Source organism: Alosa sapidissima, chromosome 22, assembly GCF_018492685.1.
Source record: "Alosa sapidissima isolate fAloSap1 chromosome 22, fAloSap1.pri, whole genome shotgun sequence".
NCBI classification, from domain to species: Eukaryota; Metazoa; Chordata; class Actinopteri; order Clupeiformes; family Clupeidae; genus Alosa; species Alosa sapidissima.
Genome location: NC_055978.1, coordinates 25,515,440 through 25,542,090, shown reverse-complemented (window position 1 = coordinate 25,542,090; position 26,651 = coordinate 25,515,440). Strand labels below are relative to the sequence as shown.

Genomic DNA, 26,651 nt, shown 5'->3' with positions numbered 1-26,651 from the left:
TTAACGTCTGGTTGTCAAGGAGATTGTCTGTGTCTAGGAGCAGCTGTCATAGTTTTCAATGCACACTATTAGGTTCAGTGAGCTTGGAAAAGGCTATGCGTCAAAAAGGGCTATGTGTAATTTCTCCTTAAAAAAAAAAAAAAAGCTTGAATTGATGATGCTGGATGCAGGCTGCTTATAATTATTACATTACATTACTAAAAAGGACTCTAATGCATGAGAAGTTGTGATATACATAGGTCTGATTTCATGTTGCAGTACAAGGTCCGTACTACGGAACCCTGGAGGTGTCATTGCAAGATATTTTTGTGTATATCCAGAAAGTGTGCTCATTTTACTAAATTGTGCTCTCATTTTACTAAATTGTGGTGTTATTTTACTATATTGTGTTCTAAATTGAATAAATTGTGTGCACCTCTAGCTAAATAGTGTGCTCAGTTTACTAAATTGTGCTCTCGTTTTATTTTTTGTAAAATGAGCACACTATTTACTAAGACGTGTGCATGAATTAGTAAAACACAACATACTAAATTGTGCACAAAATCTAGTAAAATGAGACCACAATTTAGAAAATGGGCGCACATTCTTTCAAAATGCAAAAATATCTTGCAATGAAACTGTTGAAGACAGTGGCTCTGTAAAGTTCTAAATCTATGCATTGATTCTGTTAAACACTTTTGCAGTATTTTGCTACTTTGTGTGTAAGGACATGAGTGTGTAAGGATACAGTGCATCTGCAAGTCATCATGAACTGTATTCATGCTACTATTTCAAAATTAAGACATCTTAAAATCTGGTTTACTTGTTTACATTTTTTACATGGTTTGTATTATTAAAATGCAAAGTATGCCTTGATTTGAGTTATGTGTATTTTAAAACTAACGGAAGTCTGAGTTTAATATCAACTTCAGGTTGTCTCTTTTACTAAACCAAATAGGCTACATTTATATTTAAATCCATTCAATTACACAGACTGAGGGTCTCTCCTCCTTGTGCGTTGCTCTGCATTTCATGATGTCTCAGGTTCTCAGTTAAGACAACGCACTTCCAGCTCCGATTGGCCAATTGCAGAGTGCCACTAGGCGCTGAAGGTCCTTTGTTCAAACACACCCACCAGTTACTCCAGCGCTGGATGCTGCCTGTCATTTCATGCAGGATATGGACGTGGATGCCTCTCCCTCTCTTCTCTCCTCGGCACATTGGCTACAGTTGGCCGCTCTCATGCCGGCCCAATGAACCCCCAACCTCACGGCTCGTCTAGCATACAATGGATTAACAGGAAAGACATGAGTATCCGTTCTGAGGACAGCATAAGCCTGTGCCAGAGGGCTCTGCAGATAGTTACAGAGCTCTGCCTCGCTGGTCATGTTGACCGCGAGAAATGCTCTGACATATTCCCGTTGGAGAGCACCATACCAGGTAAAGGAAGTGCAGGTAAATTGGATTAAATTACTGTTATCCTTTCGCTCTGATCGGGGCGTTCTTTTACAGGGCTGCCTGCTTTACGGAACGATGGCAACTTGAAAAGTCGTAGTAAACTTATTTTGAACAACTTTCTCATGAATTCGTCTAAAGTGTGCGAAACCTCTGTAAAAAGGTTGGCTTTATTTTGCTAAATCTTCGTCTACTACTCTCCCTTCCGTGTGCTGTAGGCTACCCTACCAAATTCGCGCGCAGATGCGTCTTGCCACCTGTGGCTGTCAGGCATTTGGCAACAGGTTGCAGCATCCTGTGCTGCAAGGATTACTTCGACCAATGTAAACTGGGGTGCATTTCACGTTTCACATAGCGTCTCATGTTCGGTGATGTGATTCGTTTAAGCTGTAGGCTATTTTTACTGTGTGTAGAAGACGAGACATTTCCGAGGTTTTAGAATGAAAGCAATTGCTGAGTCAGCAAGTCATATAGTTTGAAATCAATCTTAATGAGTGCTGATGGTTATTCAATTGTATGCTGTAGCCTATAATGATTTCAATAAACGTTGTCAGGAAAGTGAAGGATGGATTAGTTTCGTTTTGTCGTTGTTTACACGGCATTGTGAATCGCATTAATTAACTCAGTAAGTTTTTGGTCTATAGATTTTGTCCTCAACTTCAACGACCCCTTTACCTATGATAGACGGCGGAAATGTTTAAGTAATTTCACGGATTCATTGTAGGAAAGCTATTCCGTAACATCCTCGGAACAGTAGGATTTTCCCAGCACGTTTCAGAAGACACGTATTCGTATCAAAATACTTATAGGCCTATGTCATTCCAGATCTTTCTAAACGTTTCACGATTGCTTAATTCAGCTGCCGCCTTTACTCCCATGATGTTAAAAGAGAATGCCTCATTATGAAAAACTAGAAAAGCTCTTGGATGAGGTTAACAATTCCTTAATAGCCCACTTATTTATTTTTAATTTACGGTATGTGTGTCCAGGAGTGGAATGAATGGCTACCTCTGCTTTGCTGAACTAATTTGTTTTCAGCCTCCCCTTTCTTATGCCTTGCTTCTCTGTTCTTTCTCCCTTCTCTATCTTTCATGTATGTTTGTCATGTCTGTTGATGATCGCATTTTCTGTTTCCTGTCCATTCTCTTGTCGGTGGTCTGTCTGTCTCTCCTTTTCTAAATTTGCCTGCGACTGCCATTTCACACATGCAATCTGTCCCCCCTGCTACACATCTCACCCAACCCCTTGGTGTGTGTCCCCTTCAATTCTCCTCCACTTTCGTCCCAACCCCCCCCCCCCCCCCAGACATCTCTGTCAGTCTCCTTGCTGTTGTCGTGGGTTTCTGTGGTCTCGCCCTGTTGGTAGTTTCTCTCTTTGTCTTTTGGAAGCTGTGCTGGCCCATCTGGAGGAGCAAGGCCCTGTCATCCCATGTGGACAACCGTGGCCAGGGTGCACTCCCTGAAGCGCCTCCGCACATGACCTCCTTGCCTCAGCCTCCCGCCGCCGAGACGAAGGTGGTGCTGGCAGGCAGGCAGCCATCGCCGCAGCCGCTGCAGAAACAGCATGACGAGGACGAGTGGAAGCGGAAAGTTCCAGAAGTGAAGGTCAACGGCCGGAGCTCGGTGAAGCTGCTCGAGGCGGCCATGAAGATCAGTCAGACCTCGCCGGACATTCCAGCGGAGGTGCAACAGGCTCTGCACGAGCACCTGACCAAGCAGGCTAAGATCCAGAGACAGACCACAGAGCCTACCTCCTCCTCCAGGTGCCCCTTTCTCTCCTTTGCCCCTACCCCAACCCCCACCTCATTTACTCTTTCTTATAGCCCTTTTGCCCATAACCAACCGCCAAAGGCCACTAGTAAGTTCTGGACTGTTTTGGTTTGTGTCACCATTTGTACAGTATGTTATAGAGAGAACATGGGGCTGATCACTCTTGCATTTATAGATGATCATGATGAAGATGTCTGTTAGTACGTATATTTCATTTCTAAGATATATAACAGAACTCTCTGAGCCACCCAGCCTCCTGTTTGAATAAGCCACTTTGGTTTGATCACACAAAGCTGCCTGAGGGAAGAAAATCCCTGTCACATATGATGAGGATTCCATCATATGTCTGGCCATGGCATATCTCCTTATAGCCTTCACTGTGATCTGAACTTCCAGCTTTCACTGCCTTGATTATCTCTTCTCCTCATTTATGGAGATTGAATTTCATTTTGATAAGTGTTGGCTCTTGGTGGGTAACAGGCTATAAGTGGGTGACACAGTAGGCTATAAGTGGTGCCTATTGGAATGCAAATGATTCCTTTTTATTACTTTTACATTAAATTCTAAGAAAACCATCTCAAAGCATGTTGTTTTTTCACATAGAAAAGGATTATGTGATGCTTTATACAGAACAATGGTACTAGGAGTGGATAGAAAATGAATGCTTATGTAACAAGAGCTTAACAGATCAATTTGCTCATTAGTAAGAATGTACATTCTCTCGAGCTTTGGCTCGAGTCTATCTGCTTATAGAAGTGTTTCTCCTAGTGGTTGGAGGAGAAAGAAATGGGAGTAACTGGACAGTGCAGGGCACTGGTCAAGACTGGTTGCCATTGATACTGGTGGAAGGGTGACCGCACACCCCCTCGCCCAGGCACTTCGGAGCCCTGCAATCAGTCGTGGCCCCACCCCCTTCACTAGGGGCGTGTGAGTCATGCTACCATGGCGACGGCTGTAAACGACCCCGACAATTAAACAATCAACTCCTCTTCTCTTTTGTCTCTGGTGGCACTGCTTTTTAAAGTGATTGTGCACCAGCTGCAATTAGCCCCAGCTCATTGTGGAGCTGGCAGGGGTTAGGGGACAGGGGACGGGGGACGGGGGGGGGCGGGGGGTGGTAGGAGGGACGCAGGCCCTGCTTAAGCCCTGCTTAAGCCACACGTGGCAGCTGCGCTCCATCTCCTGACTGTGGCCTGCTCCAACTGACTGGCTGCTGTGTTGTCATTAGCACTTTGACCATTTTAACGAATGAGGAGTCGAGATAAATTACATGGCGCTGAGGGACTTGAAAAGGGCGCCCATGGCTGCTAAAGGTCAGATCTAAAGAGCGGTTAGACTGGCCGTAGTGACTCCCCTCCTGCTGTCAGACGAGGTGGTTGTGCGCAGATTGGGGACGCCCATGCGCTCCTGGTTGGACACTCTTGCATCACTGTTTTTCAATAACCTGGCTTACTCATCCAACTTCATTCATGAGAAATGAATGTTGGTATTCATATATGCATGTCTTAGCCTACGTCGTGTCTTTTCAAAACTTCAAAACTTTGGAATCGGTCAGTCTTTTTTTGGAATGAATTAAAACATGCTTAATACAGAGACGGTTGATAAAGTTCTGAAGGATCTTTGCTTAACCCTTAAAGGAGTACCGTCACACCGGTGTGACGGGAATGTTGGGAAATTAACATTCTAAAGAATATCTGGGTTCATTGAATTCAACATAGAATTTTAGAACCTTCAATTGTTGCGGAACTTAGAACGTTCAAAAACCTACTCCTTTAAGGGTTAATCATTCAGTTAATCAGTGTTGCCTAGTAACGGGGACGCTGGTGTCTCCGTTTTTTTATATCGTCTTAGTCTAATAATATTTGCTTATGGTGGCTGATAATGCTGTAACTCCATTGGACTAAAGAGCTAAGTCTTGGGATAGCTCTGTGATCGAGCCATCTATTCGCTGACTGTCGCGCAAGCTGCAATTACAGCATCTGGTCAAAGAAATGGCTATGGTTGCGGTAGGCCTACTGTGTGGGAGATCCGTGTACCACAAGTCCACCAAGTTGCAGCTGACCCAACACTGAGTTGCCACGCTATAACTACTGCCTAGCGTCTGGATTGAGAGGTTGCTCATGAACTCTGGACTGGTAGCAAGCCATGAGAGATCTGGCACTGTTGGAGGTCCACCGAGCTGCTGATCTGCAAGTTGAATTTGCACCATCTGCTCAGAGAGGTCACTTCACGACTTCACTTCAGACTGATCTGTGCTTCCAGGGCTCTCCAGACGGCCAGCAAGGCTATGGGGGTGGTCTGTACAATGACATCATACAAAGCACTGTTCACACCAGTCACCACCATTGCCCATGGACATTTCAGCTGTTTTTTTAAACCAATTAACTAATTTAACTTATGTGTGTCCTGTCTTACCTTGTCAAGCACTGTGTGTGGCACGAAAACTGCACTATATAGATAAACACTTACTTGGGTAGCCTACTTACTTACTAATTTTAGTTCACATTTCCTGGACAGTCATCTCCCTATTTGACATGTTGAATTTCTTGGCAGCCCTGAAAAGATTGTTTGTATCTGTGCGGGACAAGCGAGTGAGCAGAATACTATTCTCTGTGTGAACAGCCTACACTGCTTGACTTGGCTCAGCAGAGGCAGTGGTTGTGGGTTGCCAGGATTGCCAGGATCAGTAAGGTGGTAGACATCCGTTCGGAGCATGTGTGTGGACCTGAGGAAGCCTGCTCTGATTTGAAAGAGCATTTGTGTATGGATTGCTGCTGTCATGTCTTTGAATTACTGTGGGTTGCGACGGCAATTTGTTGGGCTGCTCTGAGTAAGTGTTCATGGCTGCGGTGATGGGGTAATTAGGATCATGGCCTACACGCTGTGTGAGGGATTTTCCTGCTGCCTCTCCTTCCTACCAATGTCGCAGTCAGAGCACACCTTTCCCTGGTCACATTCAGTTGACTCCTTGTCTTCCTTCCTAACAGTTTTTGTTGCTGTTGTTGTTGAGTTGTTTTGCTTGTTTTTGTTTTTGTTTTTTTCTTAATTCACAAAAATGTCCCTAAATTGCCAAGAATAATGAACACAAAGCATGATGCCACTTTTAAAAAGCTGGCAAAGCAAAATTCCAAATGCTAACTGTCTACAAAATATTACGTCTGTCTGATGGGGCATGTAATGGTAATGAAGTTAATGGGCCACCAGTGTGAATTATAATAATTTTATGGCTTTTTGTTTTATATTGAGCTTTAATTGGGAGCAAAGACAGTTTAATTAGTGGCACATTAGGTGTACTGATGTGGGCAATGAAGATGGGGGGGAAAGCAAGTGATTCATGCATTCAGGTTTTTTTTTTACGATAGGCAGTGGGAGAGGAGATTAAGTATGGAACACCAACAGATCAATTCTGTTTGTATCGATTTTGCTGCACAGCTAGATTGACTACCACTGCTCACACGGTCAAAAATCTCTGCTTAATCCTCACTCGGGAGATTTTTTTATAGCCTCTGCTAAGACGATAACAGAATGTCTGTTGAACCAGTAACCCGTGGCAATTCTTTCAAGTAGAGAGGAAGATGTTTGCACACACAGAGACACTTTTATGCATAAACATTTGTCCTTTAGGCAGGGCAAGAAACTAGAAAGCTGGAGATTTTAAGCCTTAGCTGACGGGCATTAAAACATATGAATAATATTTAGGATCTTAAAACTCACACTTGTGGGGACGAGCTGAGGTGTCACGGTAGGTGTTTCATGACAAGTTAAGAGACATCTTAATCCACCATGCTGGCTGGCCCTTGAGCACACCCACTGTAAGCCTTTTAACATCATTATCATTTCAAATATATAAACAGCTTATAGCTCTACAAGGATACATTAGAGGTACTGTAGGCCATGTTGTGGTGTTAGTAAGTTTCACTTACAGTATATTAAACACGTGAAATTCTTTACAAACATTTTAAGGGTCCAGGTAAATTAAATTAGGTAATTTGCATGAGGCAAATTAGCCTGCACCTTAAACTACTAGACCAACTGTCTCGTATTAAGAACATTTTTTATGTCTACTTAGCAATTCAATTGGCAGAAGTGCACACACCAAATTAACTGCATTTCTTTTGAGTTAGTGAAAGTACACAAAACCTTTTCCCAGATTTTACTTGTTAAAGTATACAGATTATTTGAGAGCTACATTTCTTAGCTGCTGTATAGTGAAATGTAATGTACTGTTGTGAAGTGTAACAGGCAGTCCAAGGTGAGGAGTGAGAGGACTGTACAAACTAATCCTCTGGGCTTACAGGAAAGATAGTTGCCCAGAGTTACTCTACAGTGTTATGCAATTATACCCTCCACACATAAAATGTTCTGATTGTAAATTCATTGCATAACATACAAAAACATATTTTGTTTTGGTTCTGTATTTTGAATGTACAACCCCAATTGTATTGTTGCCGTGGATTTATCATTTGTACAATGAAGAATGCTGTCAGATTGTTGTGATCTTCTTCTTGGGAATAGGTGCTAGTTGCTAGGAGACACCAAGGAGAAGTAAAGAGCCATGGTCTGCTCAAAGGATGGAAGTCATTATCAGCTGTGGGAAATGGGCTGAGAAACTGTGATCCAGTCATAGCTGTGGTTTGTCTGAATAACACATGGCACAAGGCTGTCTGTAGGCCCACTCTTTTGGCAAGGTCAAACAAGTGCTGAGTCAAGTCAGTCAACTGACTGTATTTTATCCTATGAAGTGAGAGCTCATTGTCAGTTATTTTGCTACTGAATTGTTTATGTGGTCAATACTTTATATGGTGGCTAAATGACGCATGATCTGATGTTTCAGCCCACATGTTGATAAGCTCATTGTAGGCAAGGCATATCAGTCACTGAGAAATAAACTTCCTCTTCCATCTGACAGGCACAATTCCTTCCGCCGTCATCTTCCACGACAAATGAATGTGACTAGTGTTGACTTTAGTATGGACACTCTGCCCATGCGGCAGTCTTCAACCACAAGCATTGGCCGGATAAAGCCAGAGCTTTACAAGCAGAAGTCTGTGGACTCAGAAGAGGGTAACAAAGTGCCAGTGGAGACCTGCGGCAAGCTGAGCTTTGCCCTGCGCTACGACTACGAAGAACAGGCCTTGGAGGTGCGCATCCTTAAAGCCTTGGAGTTACCAGCAAAGGACTTCACAGGAACCTCGGACCCATACGTGAAGATCTACCTGCTGCCCGAGCGCAAGAAGAAGTTTCAGACCCGCGTCCACCGCAAGAACCTGAACCCCGTGTTCGACGAGACCTTCCGCTTCCCAGTCGAGTACGACCAGCTGTGCAACCGAAAGCTCCACTTCAGTGTGTATGACTTTGACCGTTTCACCAGTCACGACATGATCGGCGAAGTGGTGGTGGACAACCTCTTCGAGCTGTCAGACCTCTCCAGGGAGGCAGTGGTCTGGAAGGACATTCTTGCTGCCACTACAGTAAGTGTGACGGGATGTGTTTATTTGTGTGTGTGTGTGTGTGTGTGTGTGTGTGTACAGGTTTTTTTTAACATGTTTGTCTGTGTCTGGATTCCTTGAGCATCACCACATGAACCCTTAAGCTCAATGTGTTTGAATCACTGTGTTGGTTGTATTTGTTTTCTTCCTGAAGTCAAAAGGCACTTCTCAGGTACTCAGGGCTCATAAGTAAGAGTAATCAAACAAACGGGCCAAACTCTTTGAGGGCCCACCTGCAGGGCTCCACTGAGGTGTTTAGTCCTCTCACTAGTTGCGAGGGTGTACTGTACGTGCTTCCAAAGTGACTCACCCTAGAGTATCGAGGCACCCACACACCTTTCCAAAATCTGCATCAGCGAGGCTACGGTGCTAAAAAAGGCTGAAGGCTCAAGCATAGTGCTTCCCACATTTATCAAAAAACTGAATGGAGAATTTTGTGCAGCAGAAAAATGCCACCTGCAACAAATTGGTATAAATTCCTCACTTAGCTCTGTTACACCATAGCCTCATTTGTAGTCATTGCTCTTCCGCAGAGTTTATATAACAACTTACTGGATTTGATATATTCCAAATCTAAAGGTATTTTACACCTGTAAATGAGCTGCTCTTGTTTTGTCTTTTTCATCATCATGTAAGGTGTATTAAGTATGTTTCTTTTTTTGATTTACAGTAAGCTTGAACAACTGTCTGTTACGCTTTGTCTGTTAATGCTTTGTCCATTATGCTTTGTCTATTACGCTTTGTCTGTGGTGAGTGACTGGAGCGTGCAGACTCCAAAAAGTTCATCTGACACTTCTGTTGTCACCAAAGGCTGTCATTGTTATCATGTGTCCCATCTCGTTGTGTGTTTTGTCTCACTATTGTTATGGTGATGGTTATGGTGTGTATGTGCCTCCTTTCATCTTGTTCATGTGTCACTTGTGTCTGGGGCTTTGTTGCTGGAGGCTTTTTTGACTACTTTGAGTTTGAGTTGTATTGGGTTTCTAGCTGTGAGCCGAGTCAAGTCTAATTGAGGTGAATCAGTGAGACATTGAGCCTATATTGTACGTTTCACCACTGCTCTAATGCATTCAGAATGCATCCATACATCCTATTTCTTAGAATTTAAAATAACTAGTCCATTCAGTGGTGAAATAAAGAAACACATCACAGATGTCTTTAGTCATACTATTTACCAATCACACTTTACAACCATATTTTCTGTAAACATATAAGGTGCAAGGCACTGCGTGACCCTGGCGTTTAAATGTTTATCCCAGCTGTTGCTAGTCTCAAACTGCTTAATCACACTCCCCAAAATAAGTCTAATGGCTTCAGTTGATTACAGTCTAGCACTGCCATGCACGTCCAGCTGTGTCCTCCGCACAACCCTGTACTTATGCGTCGGGTTATTTTTATTCAGAAGGCCCAGTGTTGCCTCACGTCTCTTCACATCATTCAGCCTGTGCGATTTCAGCATGAATAATGGAAAAAAAAGAAGAAATCTCTGGCTTGCCCCATCTGGTTAGGACTATTTTGAGGTGGGGACTTGTGAGCATTCCCTTTGGCTCCGTGAGTCACAGGTTCATGCCATGGTTGAGACGAACGCTGACATGTGGAGAAGACTTGTGGTGGTTCGCAGAGGAAGGGTCGGGAGGAAGTGGACATTTTTTTTTGCTGTTATGTTTGTGACATGCTGGCTCGATGCATGAAACATGAATGGGGAGGCCACACGCTGATTCCATAATAATCCAAATAATTTATTAATTAAAGGTAAATTTAACAGAGACTAAATGATAACGTGGTGTGGCGCAAGTCAGTATAATGGAAGGAAACCAAAAGTGTCATGCAAAATCAGTCTAGGGGTTTAACAGCCAAAGAACAACGAAAACCAAATGCCAGAAGGAGGAAGCCACCCTGGCTGTTGTGGACGCAGGAGATTTATAGTCCTGCCAATCAGGCACACCTGAACACCAACACCTGCTCAACAGGAATAGAGAGAGAGAGTGGTAGAGAGCACAGGCACACCAAACAGGCCGGGGTCTAAGACCTGCCAATATCCGTCACATGTTGTTAGAAGAGGGGTCTGTCTAAAGCCAGTATCGATCATTCACAAGAAGGAGAATTCATGAATGTTAATGTGAAGGTGAATTCCCAGACTCACACCAAACAAAGTGTTGCTTTCAGTCCACATAAAGGATATTCAAATTCCCACCTTACATAACTGATTAAACAACTCAAGACATCTAACCTAATACTTGATTTAAGGGCAAATTTACAATGTGTCTGTTATTGCCAACACCTACTAATCAATATTGGTTTAAACATTATGAGCAATCTGGCTCTGAGCCAGTGCTCTCAACTGGTGCTCTGTGCTCTGTGTTGCCAGTATCAATCATACTGTGCACTGACTGAGTGCTTCTGGCAGTCAGTGGATTTTTATTTGCAATTGCACTGACGTTCAGTTTCTTCTTTGAGTTGAATTACCCCCCCCCCCTTCTCTCTCAGTGTGTGTGTGTGTGTGTGTGTGTGTGTGTGTGTGTGTGTGTGCCTCTGTGTGTGTGTGTGTGTGTGACATGGGTCAATATTTTCCTGCTATTCTATCACCTTCTTAGCCAGACAGAAAGTGTTGCCTATCAGTAGCAGGCTAATGCAGAGAGATGTTAAGAGTAGATCGACAAAATGCAATGTTTTTATTATTGTAGATCAGTTAAAGGTGCCATGTGTAAGAATTGAGGTAAAAATATCAAAAAATTAGCTACACGCATCAAAAGAATGAGAAGAAATAAGGGCGATGATGTCATTAAAAAAATGCCACAGCCACAGCCCGACAGGTGTCATAATACCAGTTTCGGCCATGGGAGGCGGTATGCGGGCAACATAACCACCAGCCAAACTGCAATACACGTTTCTCGGTTGTTACCAACCGAAGTTATCACTTTCTGGAGGTATACTGCCCCCATCTTTTATGGAATGTGGAGTATGAATTGACTTTTTGGCGGACATTACACATGGCACCTTTTAAGGGTTTTTCTCCCGTGTCACTTACAAAATTGCACTGCATCAATGATACCTGAACATGAAGCCACTGTGTGTGTGTCACTGGCAGAGTAAGAAACATGTTTGGTTTTCCCTCAGCAGGACCTATAGACCCTTTCATCAATAAAAACAAAAACAATGCTTGAACGTTCTATTTGGGCCCCAATCTACTTCCTCTGCATTAAGATAACATATGGAATGTTAAAACGGAAGTCTTGTGGGGCCAACTATGATGCTCTCTTTAAAGGGTCCATAACAAAGAGGACCAACCTTTCTCTGCAGACAGCTCTTTACATTGCAAGTGCAAGTCTGTTTCCAATAACCTTTATGTATCTTTGCAGGAAAGTGTGGACTTGGGAGAGATTATGTTCTCTCTCTGCTACCTACCCACAGCTGGCAGAGTGACCCTTACCGTCATCAAGTGCCGGAACCTGAAAGCCATGGACATTACTGGCTCCTCGGGTGAATATATTGCACCATAAACGTATAATGGCATTGTAATTATGGAATGTCTTTGCCTAATGGCTTGACAGAGGCTTAATCGCCATACCAGCAAAGAATCTCTTCTGAGAATTAAGTTTTAAAATACATCGAATTTCATTTTGTGAAGGCAATTGGGTGGCTGTTCCAAGATGCTATGTAGCTCTATAGAGACATGGATGGCGAAATCATTTGGCTGCAGCTTTGTTGAGGTTCCTTTGCATGATTGCACATACAGGATAATAGCCATGTGTTCCAAGATTTCCTATATTGGTGTCATTCATTCTGGTTGTACAGATGGCATCTTCTTTATGAAATATTTCCATTTGATATCCTGGTGGTATATCGTACTCTTTTCTGAAATATTCATTCATTCATTTTCTACGATTGGTTTATCTGCAGACCCTTATGTGAAAGTGTCCCTCATATGTGATGGCCGAAGGCTAAAGAAGAGGAAGACCACAACCAAGAAGAGCACCCTCAATCCAGTGTACAATGAAGCCATCATCTTTGACATCCCCCCTGAAAATGTGGAGCAAGTCAGCTTGTCAATCATGGTGATGGATTATGACCGGTGAGTCCTTTGGCTTGGGTTTTAGAGAGAAGATATATTGACAGAGGCAGGCGTCAGGTCTGGCAAAAATGGTATGACACTAAAAGCTACTGGAGATTGATATGATGCAAACAGTTTGGAGAATATCCTTAGCCTGGGTGCCAGTCCGAACGTAGTCCCGCCCACAACATTTGAGGTCGGGAAGTTCGGTCTGGCATTGCTCCATTGTGGAGCAAGTATGCTCGCCCTAGATCGGGCGGACCAATCAAATCGGGCTTTACGATGATGGACAGGTGAGCAACAGCGCCTGGTCTATCACTTCATCTGAGCATGCTTAGATTAGGCTTATGTTTGAAACAAAAACGCTGTGGCTAGAAGGATACATGGATTTTAAGACCCCATATGGAAAATGCATATTGAGGTTTTATCACTGAAAACGATTATTTCTGAAAACTTTGGCTAAAGTTGAGATGTGGGAAAACTCGTGGTTTCACTTTCATCAAGGGAAAACAGCGCTGTTGCATTGCGACATGTTCCATCAGTTTTTTCCTAATAGCCTACCCTACTAAGTATCTCTTAGATTTCGCTAATGAGTGTTGTAGGCTAGGAGTTATTGACGGCACTGACTTTTACAAAAGACCAGAAAACAATGTTAAGGCATTTGTGGAGAAGAAGGATGGTTTGTGTGTTTTCTTCCTACACCTCACGGTAAGCTATTTCGTTGCTCTGATTGGTTAGGTCTATCCAATTGAGTGCAGAGGCATTCCCCCCCTGTATCGTTTGAAACACGCCCTATAATTATGTCCCAATGGAGCAGTATCAGACTCATATTCTGACTAGAATTGAGTATGACTACGTCAGGCTAGAATATCCTACCAATTGTCAATCAACTAGATGTACCGCATAGCGGTACAAAATATGACCGCCGTTCAGTCCTGTACATCCGTTCCGCGAAAATAAATCACACTTCAATTTGTCTCCATATTTTACTCCATCCACCACTCTTGAAACTTTTGTGTGCTTGTTTGGCATGCCTGAGTGTGTGTGTGCGGCTGCACAAAAAGTAGCCTACTGGTGCTGAAAAGGTGAATACAAGGATACAAGGATACAAGGAAGTTTATTGTCACATGCATATAGTTACTGGAAGTAAGAAATGCAGTGAAATTATGTCTGGTGTCAGCCTATTTGTGCATTAATGGGGGGGGTGGGGGGGGGTAAAAAGTGCAGTAGAAGAGGGGTTTAGTAGATTAAGTGGCAAGGGCTGCATAAAAAAGGTGGGGGAGGAATGGGATTGGGTGGGGGGCACCAACAAGGAGCACCCAAGAGCAACAGGGGCAAGGAAAAACTCCCTTACCAAGGAAGAAACCTTGGGCAGATCCACGGCTCAAGGGGCTAACCCAACTGCCAGGGGTCTTGGTGTGTGTGTTGGGGGGATGACAGGGGAGATGGGATAGTGTGCTGTGTATGTGGGGAGAGGGCAGTGTGCAATATGTGTGTTGGAGAAGCTTCCTCATGAGACAATGTGCTGTGTATTGGGGGGGGGGGCATTGTTATAAAACCTTTAAAATCTCTAAACAATCACAAGTAGGGCATTTATTTATTTATTTATTTATTTATAAACAAAAACATCTCTGTCAGTTCCATGCCGTTTTCAACAGCTATCAAAAACAAAGGTAATTTTTGGATGGATGGATTTTTTGTGAATGTTTCTTCTTCTACATAAGATTTTAGTCATCTTTAGTTCATGTAATACTTTATTGTCAATGCACAAATTAAGTAACAGTAGTCTGAAACGAAATGCTGTTTTACATCTAACCAGTGGTGCAAATAACTGACATGTCCAAATGGGCCTTGATGAAATGCGTCGCTAGACTGTTCATACACATTTTAATGGGCCAAAGTTGAAGAGCTGTTGTCCGTTATTGTTCGTGCAAATATAGGGTGATTTATGTTCCCTTGCATTATGTAACTGAGGTCCATGGCTAGTCTGGCTTTCACCAGACCAAGCTCAATCTTTTAACAAATCAAAAAATAAATAGCGGGCAGATCAGGCTGGGTTCACCCAGCCTAGTCCATAGGCACCCGATATTGTTTAATTTTCCGATTTGAGATATCCACGCTCTGGCTATTCTAAATGCAAAAATGCATCAGGGAGTTATGACAAAACTGTAACTAACAAACTAGATCCTAATACAGTGGTCCCCAAACTTTTTCTTCCGAGGGCCAGCTCACTATGCCTGGCTCTAAGAGAGGGCCAGAGACTCGGAGTATATTAGTAACCATAAATAGCTTAGTGCTGTGAACAGCAGTCTACCTTAGTTGAATATTCCATTACATTTAATCATAGGCTACTGCAATTTAATACTATTGTTAGCTGTGTTTATATTGCAATCATGCCATATCAGTGCAAAATGTAGATCAAATGAAATAATGCTAATAAAAAAAATAGAATTCCCAAAAGTATTATACTAACACTTAATACAATATATAAAAATATACTAAAATACAAATTACAAAATTACACTTAATCTAAATCAATTCCATAGCAGGGAGTCCCAAAAGTATATTTTATTCAAAATGTGTGAACTCTGTGTCTTTGCATACACAGCTCAAGTTGTGAACAAGCAATATCCTACAAATATTTTGAAGTTCTCAAACTATGAGAGTTTTATGAAGTGCTGACAAAAACATCTGAAAAGACCACTTTCACTCACCTGATGAGAACTTTGTGAATTTGTATGAACATTTGAACGAGTGAATAAAAAATAGAAATAATCCCAGAAAGTCCCAGAAATATGACTTGAATAGAAGTTAGTTAGTTATTAAAACAATGAATTGATACACTTTTAGAATACTTTGAGCACTGATGCAGTCAGCATAGGCCTTTTACATTATTTGCAGGTAGGCCTACATTTCTTTCCGTTTTTGATGGCAAACGCAAAATAGCGCCAAAACAACCACCAGTGGACAAAAAGAGAATTACATGTGTACTGTTAAGACTCGCCATAGAGAATGAATGGGGGAAATTACGGAGGTTATAGTTTCACGATGTCGTACTCCCATGCGGGCCAGATGCTATATACCACGGACATGTTTTGGGGGCCACCCAAAATGAGTTGGCGGGCCGTAGTTTGGGGACCACTGTCCTAATAGAAAGCTGTTAGCTTCCCTAAGCTACAGGCTTATAAGGTAGGCCTATTTACAACATAAATTGTCAATAGGCTATGCTGGCGACACAAATAAAATCTCCTTTGGAAACCAATGGCTTACGCCTTACAGTATCAAGCGGACTTAAACTGCCATACCGTGGCGAAAAGTTGTAATAAAATTCACGCAGCTCCATGAGTCAAGGAAAGCGCGAATGAAGTAGCCACTTCTAGTGGGACCCACTACACAGTAGCTTAAGGTGTGTTGCTAAAGCAGCCATAATGAAATGAAGGTGTCATTGGATACTTCACACACACGTGCTTTTTAATTTCACAGACTACAACTACCAAGCTGGAATCAAAGCACATCGATTCCCCTCTCACACCCTGCACGCACTTAAAACAAAATAAACAGGCCTCTCAGTCTCACGCATGTATACACCAATCCGCCGCGAACTTTATTGGCGCTGCCATCTTGCCTGCCGCCATTACTGCGTGCCTGCGGAGTGTGACGGTGTGACACTCGCCAGTACCTTCTAATGGCTTTTCAATGAAAGCATCCTGTCAGAGAATATCAAATAGGAGATCCTGCTCATGAAAAAATGTCAGGTGAAAGGGAACATTGGGTAGATGTCAGGCAGTGGCCAAAACTTACCAATGAAGGTAATTTATTGACAACATAATGTATTAAGACGTGTATTAATTAATGACCACAATAAGCCGAATGCTATCATTAGTAGCTGTGTTGCTAATATCACAAGCTTCAGAAGTTGCAAATAACTATTAGCCACGACCACTTGTAGCAGTTAAATACATGTTCTTACAGGTATTCAGGATTATTTTATTAATCGTATGTATTTCATCCACTTTTAACGCACATCTTGGTCCTCCACTCGACAAGGAACTCTGTGTAATCCGTAAGCCTGTAAACATGGGCACTCAATGTGCAACAAAGGATTGTGAATTTCCCAAACGGTTTAATTCTAGGTCTATATATTCTTACTGTTGTTAAAACAGCCGACCACACAACACGCTTTTCCTGGCATCACTGGACAGCATACGTACTAAATAAAAATTAAGAAAAAGAAGAAGATTTCGCATCTACAGCTAACGTCTGCTACAGCCGCCTATAGAACCAACATGTTACTTCGCTACTTCCTTAGCAGCAAGGCAACGCAGTAATGGCGGCGCTGCTTTACTTCCGTGTTTCGCCGGATTTGTGTATAGGCAAAACTGTATCAGACCGGTGTAACGTTGGTAAATCTTCCATTGCACAGAATGATTTTTGTAGCACGTGCAACAAATGACAGTCGAAAGATACAATTACAGTGCTGCAATCAATTTGCTTGGTATAACCGCATTTATAGTTTTCTACAAATGCAATCAATCAAATTGGCCTCCATCACTCAACCAACGCTAACGGTAACATTACCTAGGTCCTTATTGATATTATAAGATTAACGTACCTTCAGTAAAAACCAAGCATGTCCGATAAACATCCTCAGATTTATTTCGGCTTCAAGAAGAAATGGAAATTACATTTCATGTGAACATCATCCTATCCTTATTAGACGTTCTCTGCGGTAAATTACACTCCTTGTATGAAGCGTCCATTGTTTTTCCAACCCACTTTTAACTTCCAACAAAATTACGTCTCACTGCAACGACGCGCCATCTAGTGGACAAACGACTACTTATCGCCAATACTGGAAATGCAGCCATGATGATGATGATGATGATGATGATGAATATTTATTTTGGCTTTCTTTTAATCCTACTGAATTTGTAATTATGTATTGGCCGTTCTAATACCGATAGTATGTGGGTGCCTGTGTGTGTGTGTGTGTGTGCATGTGTATATGTGTGCACCGCCATCTACAGGCCAATGAGTGTACAGTCACAGAGGGGCCGTTTATACAAGAACGACATATCATAAGTGCCTTTTGTTTACAGGGCGACCCCGCCATCGGGGCTTGAAGACGCAAAAATCTGAAGACTCCTTCCAGAGTGTAGAGTTTTGAAGACGACCCGGGTTGCGTCTCCGTCTAAACGGCTAAACCAAAGATCCTTGATTACCTCTCTGGCTAAACTGTCAAATTAGAATGTCTGCGCGTGACGTACCGGGGTTCTATCACACCACCACCCAGCGGTCTGGAATGCATATCCAATCGAATATCACATACTCTTGCGTCTTCATATAAACAAAGATTTCCCCCTGAGAATGCTCGTCTAAACGCAAATAAAAAAATGCCACTTCTGCGTCTTCTCTTTTCATCGTCACCATATAAACGTAGCCTAAATGTACACATAACCTAATTTTTTTTAACTTGGCATACCCCCAGAGAATGCCAGGTCAATCATACACAAACAATTTGGTGCAGTTCTGAACATCTTAACTGAAGATAGGGGCGATTAAAGCAGAATAATATTGCATTTTTATTTTTTACCGGGGGGGTGCAAATCACAAATGAGTGATTATGGGTCAGATTGATGTGGGCCCTTGAGACCAACATACCTTAAAAGATTCTTCATCCTCAGTGCCACGGTTCAGGTAGTTATTTAGGAAAAACTGCTTTTTTTGCAGTTCGGGGGGCCCAGCACGGGGGGGGGAGTGGCCCCCGGGGACAAAATGAAATTTTTCCGTAAAAGTCTAGTGGGGCTACATACCCACCAAATTTCATGTGCCCCGTTGGTTCGGTGTCCCGGGTATCGTTGACCAAAAATTCAGGAAGTAGATGACGGGGGGGGACTTTGACAATCCCTATATGACCGCTTCGCTAGCGGCGGTCATAATAAGTCAAATACTCATATTCAGTTGTTGTGGTTAACAAAACAGACAGAGCTTCTTATACTCACTCTTACAACATGTTTATAAATAAGCTAATACCAGGACAAATCCTTGAAGTGAAGTCACGATGAAAAGTTATAATCCTTTACTATTACATACTTGATTGAGAATGCTAATTTAGAGTTGATGCTGAGATTTTGTTGTTTTACTTTCTTCACAACTCCTATGCAAAAATCAGTTAATCTTGGCCACTTATGTAAATGTTTTTGAATGGCCCCATAATTGACTGCAGTTAGCGGCTTGGCATAATTATTTAATCACGCATTGAAAAAGTGCATAGGGGATGATTTAGTACTATGTGCACTCAGTCTGACTTTGTGAGGGTTGTGATTTTCTCATAGCCTTTTTCCTTCCATTAACTCCCTTGTCCTTCAGTTTATTCACAACAAAGTGCATCAGGGGTGATCACAATTTTGTGTAGACACTTGAAATCGAACAATTCTCAAAGTCACATCCTGTGTTGCCTCTCTGAACAGAGTGGGCCACAATGAAGTGATTGGCGTGTGCCGAACGGGGCCTGACGCAGAGGGTCTGGGCCGTGACCACTGGAATGAGATGCTCGCTTACCCACGCAAGCCCATCACACACTGGCATGCCCTGGGAGAGGTACCGGAGAGTTCCTTTTTCCTGAAAGTAAGGGGAGGTATATACCCAAATCGCAGAGGTCTTCCAGGGCTCTCACGATGCTTTGCTGCAAATACACATTGATTGGTGACACCTGCTACTCCACCTGCCAGCACTTTCACAGCTGCCTGAAGGCAATCAACAGGAAATCCTGTTAAAGCCATTGAACAAATAGCCTGACTGCGAGGTTGTATTTTTGTGAATATGAAACGGCGAACAGGAAATAAGGGAAGAATAACTGGAAAAATTAAGACAACAAGTGTTCTGTGAGCAGCTGATTATCATTTGAGGGTTTAGGGATAAGAAAGGTTTAGTTTAGTGAGAATTTAGTAATTTTATGCCAGTTTCACCAATATCAGTGGCATGTTGTAATTACTGAAAATGCCTTTGCATACATAAAAAATACATGTATACGTAAGTATATGTTTCACACAAGACAGAAAGATCATAGTAATGATGCCATCACAAGCAAGCACTGAAATACAAAGCAGGACTGAAAAGGAAAGCGTTTTGCAGCCAAACAGAGAGAACTGGAAAATCCCCTGATGATTTGAATGACAAAGTGGTGCTGCATGATCACATGCAGGGATTTTGTTGGTGCCAAACAAACCAGCCACTGAGAAATTGTGAGTATGAGATCACATAAGACCCTTCTTTGGGTTGTATTCTGTATTTTAACAGAAAGAGGAACAGTTTTCCCAAAAGATTCTGTCATTTCTAAATCAAATTCCAATTTCCAATTGGTATGAATACAAAAGATGAGATGCATCCCTCAAAGATGTGCACCACAATATCACTGTGCCTTGCATGCAAAATACGGCCAGAGTTTTAGCAAGGGACTCTGCTGCCAGCATTCCATGCATCACATGGAATTGCACTACAGTAATGCCTGATCAAATCAATATACTGATAGATAATCAATATACATATACCGTACATGAATATAGATTGTTGAACTGTCTGTGGCTATGCTCTATTTTAACATAATTAGACATCTGGGATGGGAAGAGAGAAGATAGCCTTGCAAACTGTCTTTCTAAATGAGCATGGTTTTAACTATGTTTTGTTTTGGTCTTTTTGGTCTTCCAGTGGCCAGGAAGAGCGACGAGCTTTGAAAGTCAGGGCTCCTGTCCTTCTCCCAAGCCTCCTCAAACTCCATAGGCTGTCTGACGTAATCACTGAGATCACCCAACTTGGTAGTTTGTGACTCACCGCTTGGCTCTGAGTCCACCCGGCTATGATGAAGGAGCCGCTCGCTTTCTCACCTTTCTCAGAAATCACGCTTTCATTTGTCCAGATGAGTCATGACATGTAAGGCTTTATCCACCTTATTCAGTCCTACCAATTCTCAGAGGTTCACCGTTGTTTTTGTCTTCTGACTTCCCGTTGACGCAATCACTTACACTGCATGAGTCAGTGGTGGGCCATGAGTCGGCTGGGTGACCAGCTCATAAAAAGCAAAGTGCCGTCTCAAGGAAACAGACCCACATTAACTAACGCATACACACGTTATAAGTGAAGCAAAGTCATAAAACCTTGAGGCCCACTGGGAAATTATACTTGGATGTGAATGTGGTTGGAAATACACTTGTCTTCTAGCAAGTTATCAACTAATAAGAAATCAGTGTGTTTATGGAAGAGTTTATGGGAAGATGTGGGTGTCAGACAAAGAGATGTACAAACAGTTCAAACAAACATTGCTAACCGGTTTAGAAACCGACTGTGGGATATATAGGTGATTTATTGAGACACCGTTGTTATCTGTGGCCTGTAAATTGTCTACATTTTGAATTACAAAATATTATGACTGAAACCATAAAAGTGCTTACTTTCCATGCTCATTGTGCTATGAGAGGTTTTACGATGATGGCAATGTTACTGTCACTAGAAAGAAGGTGAAAACAACTGGTCGATTGAGCACTCATAATAACCATATTATAACACTTTTCATATAACACTTTTCACAAATGCAAATAGCAAATTTCAGTAATTGTCATCCTTTTAAAGTAAATATCTCATTCACTCTGTGGGGGCAAATCTGTTTGGCATCACCAGCCAATACATCACTTAAAAGCACATACTTTAACAGTTTGGTGTTTTTTGGCACTTCAGTTTGTACTCATCTGAAGCATTTCTGCACTGAAAGCATTCTACTGACATGAGGCTGAGGGCTTCACATTAATATTACCATGCACTGCTAGAGGAAGCAGGAGGCAACTCGCAGATGGATCCCTGAGATCCAGATTTCTCCCTCCAAAGAGGTCCTGGCAAAGCTTCAAGCTCGGAAGCACACAGCACTTTGTCAATTGCTCTCAGCACACAATATCTCACAGCGACATGACTAATGACTAAGATACATTAATAAGTGCACGAGATGGTCGTAACCTTTTCGATAGAAAATGCTCAGGCTAGTGACTACATAGACAGACCGAGGAACATATGTCTGCATGTAGTAGCTTGCAATCAGTCAGCACAGAGTCAGACAAATAAGGTCTTTGGAAACCCAATCATGCCCAAATATATTCATCTGTTGTCGGATAAGCAAAACCAACCTGAAAAACATTGATACTATTACAATATCGATATGTGTGATGTGCTTCCTGTCTGGTTCTTGTGCAGTTTTGTTGGTTGATGGTGTAGCTTATATGAGCATCCCTGAGAGATAATGTATTGATGGATATGGTGACCCAGTATCACAAGTATTTAATCAGCAGTAAAGTTCTCTATTTTGACTTGACCTGTTCAAAGCAAGTAAGATAGATCTAACACTATACGTTTCATCAAATTTCCAGTGTTGCATGCAGAGTAGTTTAATATAGACATTTTTGAAAATAGACAAATGTAATTCTTCTAGAGACAATGGGTTGTGATTAAGGTTAGAAACAATTGAAGCATTACTGTGTATGACCATTACTGCATATTGTAATATGCATCATCACAAATAAAGCAGAATTTAAAATATTATTAATTGCCATAGATTGGCATTGTGACAGTATTAAAGTATTTCAGGATGGTGTTTGAACTTATGACAACTTTTATAAGTTTCCTCAGAAATGTTTCACTGGATGAATACTCAGGGTATGTGTGCTGCCCCTGTAGCAATTGGAGAGGACTCTCCTGGTAAGTGCAGAATAAATTACAACATGTTAGTGCCATTATTTGAGATGAAATACTACAATTTCATTTTCAAAACATTGTCTAGGCCCGTAATGGAGTTCACACAGAGTGGTTACAAGGAGAGATGTAGCCAGAAAATGTAGCAAGACATTTTTATTCCCATAACAGCCAAACCATCTCTATCACCCCAACAGCATATTGCAGGCATACGGCATGTGAAAGGGTTACATAATGCTCTCTGGAAGTGTGAATATGCACTGGGGCGCGTGCTGTGTTATGATGCAGCTTTATGTACACCATTCAGTTTTAGTCAATCATTAGTCCAACTTTTTAATGTGGATTTAGACCAATCAAATAAGAAATCCTGATCCTAACACTTGAAATGAGCATGAAGTCAAATAAGAAACCAATTCGCCGCTGGAGTAGAATGTGACTAACGTTGATGGAAATGAGTTTACCTGCATAACATTTGTTGAGATTTTATTTCTCGTTTCGGTTACCCTGACAACCTCAAATTTTAAAAACCCACAGCTGTTCACAACTCCGCCCTTGATCAGGAGGGTGTCCATTTTCCATTCAAATAAATGACTCCCATTTATTTTAGTGGGATTTTCATAAATATCCTTAAAATATGGCAAATGAGTTGGCTGGAAACCTAACCAGCGATAAAGTTACATTTTCTGTAATAACAATAAGGAATGAGCAAACAACAGAGCCTCCCGTTCTCATCCAAACATAGGCTAATTCTTTTGAGGGAGGCTGCAGAATCTTGCAGTCTTTTAATCAATACCTAAATCAAATGGCTATGTTACCACATAACTTATACATTTCATCACATTATTTATTGTAATTCAGCCATGATGACTGCATTTCTCCACACGATTGATATATATATTGACAGCACACACACACACACAATCTCGCAAGTCTCCAGGAACCAATAGAGCATTAAATAAATAAATAAATAAAACATTTCCAAGGTTGCAATATTGAAAAATACAACAATATTTTTAGATATTGAAATAGCGCCTGGGTTGGGAAACTGTTTACATTTTGTTTACAATAATATATAAGAGGACTATGTATCAAAATATGTGCCAATCTCACCAAGCTGATTTAATATTCGCTTTATCAGAACCATCTCCTTTTCATTTGTGAAGCCATATGGTCCACTACGACGAGTTAACAGAATCATTTTCACTTTTAAATGAGTGTGAGTAATAAGGACAACTCAAACTGTGGCAATTACTCAAAGGCTGTGAACTGTTACCTTTTATTTGCACATTTAAAAAAATGCTTCGATTCTCGTTCTGAACCCTTATTAGAGCAAAATTGACTATTTATTCTTGTAGCATGCACATTGTAGAATAGGTCAATATTCCAAAACTGAAAAAAGACCAGTGTCCTAAATTACATGCTATTTTGTATGGTGAACCATTGTGTTTGTATTGTATATAATATACTCTATTTATGCCAACGTGTGTAAATATTTGAAAATGAACCATCTGATATGGATGTACAAGTTTATGTATTTTTATGAATCATGTGGTGGACGTGTGACTTGTGATCTTTGGGTAAATTGATATGCAATTTGCATTTATGGTGAAACATCTGTTGTCAGACTGTAAGTGTATAAGCAGTATTATCACTCTTAGAAGCAGCTAGGGCTCTAAATTTGTTCTAGTAATTTAAATTTTCAGATTTATCGCTCAACTATATCATTCATCATGCTATTAAGTTTACATGGAAATTAAAAAGAAACTAGGTTAAATCATTTCTATTTTCTAATAGTTTTTTTTTCCCAGAAAGTGATTAAATATTGATTAGCCACTATACAATACAGCTTATCTAATTTTACATTTCAGCCACTGTATATGCTTAGTTGTACCACTGGTTCAAATTCAAAGCCCCCTGTGTTGATGCTTGAACATGCTTTTAAGTGACATAGTAGTGTGCAAACTTGCTGCATATTGGGGAACAAGAGCAATCGCAAATATTTGTCATGAAGTGTACAGTTTGTGATAATTTTTGTAACAATTTGCAGTAAAAAAAGAGAAATGGATAATTTTATGGTCGTGTTTCCTATGTATTTTAATTAAATAAACTTGTCTTACTGAATTTCAAAATGTCTTGTAATTCACTTGAGTAGTTTGAACTTTCTCTACTGTCCTAAACTGATGGTCAGTTGCACGGTAACAATATCAACCAAGCTTAGTGCACCATGAGAGACCCCAGCAGTTGTCATGGCGATGAAGGGAGGTAAGTACTACAACAAGTTAGTGAATTCTGTGAACAGGTCATGCTGGTAGTGATGCTAATGTCAAGGGTGGAGTTAGTTCACTTGGTCCAAAGCCTAGGAAGCAAAAGTGCTAAAACCAGAACATGTTTTTTAGATAGAGATAGATAGATAGATAGATAGATAGATAGATAGATAGATAGATAGATAGATAGATAGATAGATAGATTATTGATCCCCAAGGGGAAATTCATGTGAACAATTTACTGAACAAGGTATAGTCAGAGCATGTGGGGAAAACGTGGAAACTGAGTGGGATACAGCTTAATATGCCTGCAATCTTCACCACCTTTGCCTTTCACTTCATGGAAATCCACTTTTGAAGCTCTTTGACCACTGCGCTATTAAAGCAGGTGATCATATAGGTGATTATAAGATTATACTCCAGTTTGTTTTCCATAAGCGACGGCAAATATGTTCAAATGCTCCCACCTCTGGATTGCTGGATCCTACAGGGAACAGTGAAATAGAAATGAGCTCTTTTTTCTCTCTCTTTCCTCAGGTGAACCAGAGAGGCATTTTATGCTTCAGGGCCATTAGCTAATGGGCTTCTCATTGCTCCTGCATATAATTTAGCTCTTGTGAATGTCTGCAAATTAATTGAAAGGAGTGGTAGCCATGGTGCAGGAACACAAATGAGAACATGGAGAAGGGACCTCAGCCAGTGGTACATTGCCCTTCATAGCTATATGGAGATACTAGATATTGTTATATTTTATATTTTATTCATTTCATACATGTACTCCAGTATTTTATATTGCAAATGCAGTTAGGTTTCTATCTTTCTCTCACATTCCTTCCTTCATGACAAAATGAGACAGTTGAGTAAAATCAAGCTGGGTGCACCCCACACTAAAATAGCTCCCAGCCAGCAGTGCTGTCTTTGGCTCATGCAGGATTGAGATGTAAACGAGACTAAACAGTTCCGTTCAAAGGTAAATGAAGCACGAAATCTCTTTACTGAGCCTCCACACCTCTCCTCTTCTGAAACTCTCGCAAAAAAAAGAAAAAACAACCTCTTATCAAAGTGCAACAGCAATTGGTGTGCAGGTAACCTTTGATGTTAGGCATGGATGGGCAGTCAGAGCCTTCATCTTTTTTTTTTGTTCTCACTATCAAACAGCTGTATGAAGCTGGAGAATGACTGTCTAAACAACAAGAAAATTGTGACCAACTGAAAGTGGCTGTAAACATCAGCAGCAGTTATTTAAGCATCAGGATGGACTGTCCATATCAGGTTTGAACCACAGCAACGTTTGAGGACCACTTTCAGGCCTGCACACATACTGTACTTCTGCATCACTCACTTCACTAATGTGCATGAAGAGGCTGCTTGGTACACCTTCAAGAATAACACTTCTATGTGACCAAAAGGCTTACAGAAAAGGCTTATTAAGTGTTGTTTAGTCTCTATTTCATGGCGATATATATTTCTGATGTCATCACATACTGTAGATGATAATGGATGATCTCTTTTTCTCATCACATCCAGCTAATACCGCCATTAGAGGAAAGCTTTTACCATATCATTGCATGATCTTATGCAGCATAAAAACAACAGCAAAATGCATTCAGCGCTTTATCAAAGGAAGGAGGATCCTCACTAACAATGTGGTAGCACCAATCTGCGTGATACCCGGCAGCATAGACTAACTCCAGAAAATCAAAATTCTTAAAAATTCCTGTGTTGAATTTCTGTGTACTGAAATGTGTTTTGCGTGCTGAAAAATTCAGTACATATCTTCATGCTTTTCCTCCTGTCTTAGTGTCTCTCGCCATGTTCAGATAAGTCCATTTATCATTCGTTCCAGTGCCTGTTGTTTGAAGTCACTGTGTGAGATAATCCCTATTGCGCTGTAAACTGTTGCCCTGTCTGA

At 41.4% G+C, this 26,651-nt stretch overlaps 1 protein-coding gene across 7 annotated transcripts; it reads left to right on the top strand.

Moving 5' to 3' along the window:
* The first annotated feature begins 1,141 nt into the window (after nucleotides 1-1,141).
* Nucleotides 1,142-23,031, top strand: syt10 (synaptotagmin X). 7 transcript variants are annotated; one of them, XM_042079366.1, is made up of 7 exons: nucleotides 1,142-1,419; nucleotides 2,740-3,196; nucleotides 8,113-8,674; nucleotides 12,052-12,172; nucleotides 12,593-12,764; nucleotides 19,214-19,343; nucleotides 20,451-23,031. In XM_042079366.1, exons 1-7 carry the CDS (start codon nucleotides 1,233-1,235, stop codon nucleotides 20,520-20,522), a joined length of 1,701 nt encoding a protein of 566 aa, XP_041935300.1. In that variant the 5' UTR covers nucleotides 1,142-1,232; the 3' UTR covers nucleotides 20,523-23,031. The 7 variants fall into 7 exon arrangements, with proteins under 7 accessions (XP_041935300.1, XP_041935299.1, XP_041935303.1 ...); XM_042079365.1 differs by having other exon boundaries at nucleotides 1,142-1,434; XM_042079369.1 differs by having other exon boundaries at nucleotides 1,142-1,434; nucleotides 19,214-19,370.
* The last annotated feature ends 3,620 nt before the right edge of the window (nucleotides 23,032-26,651 follow it).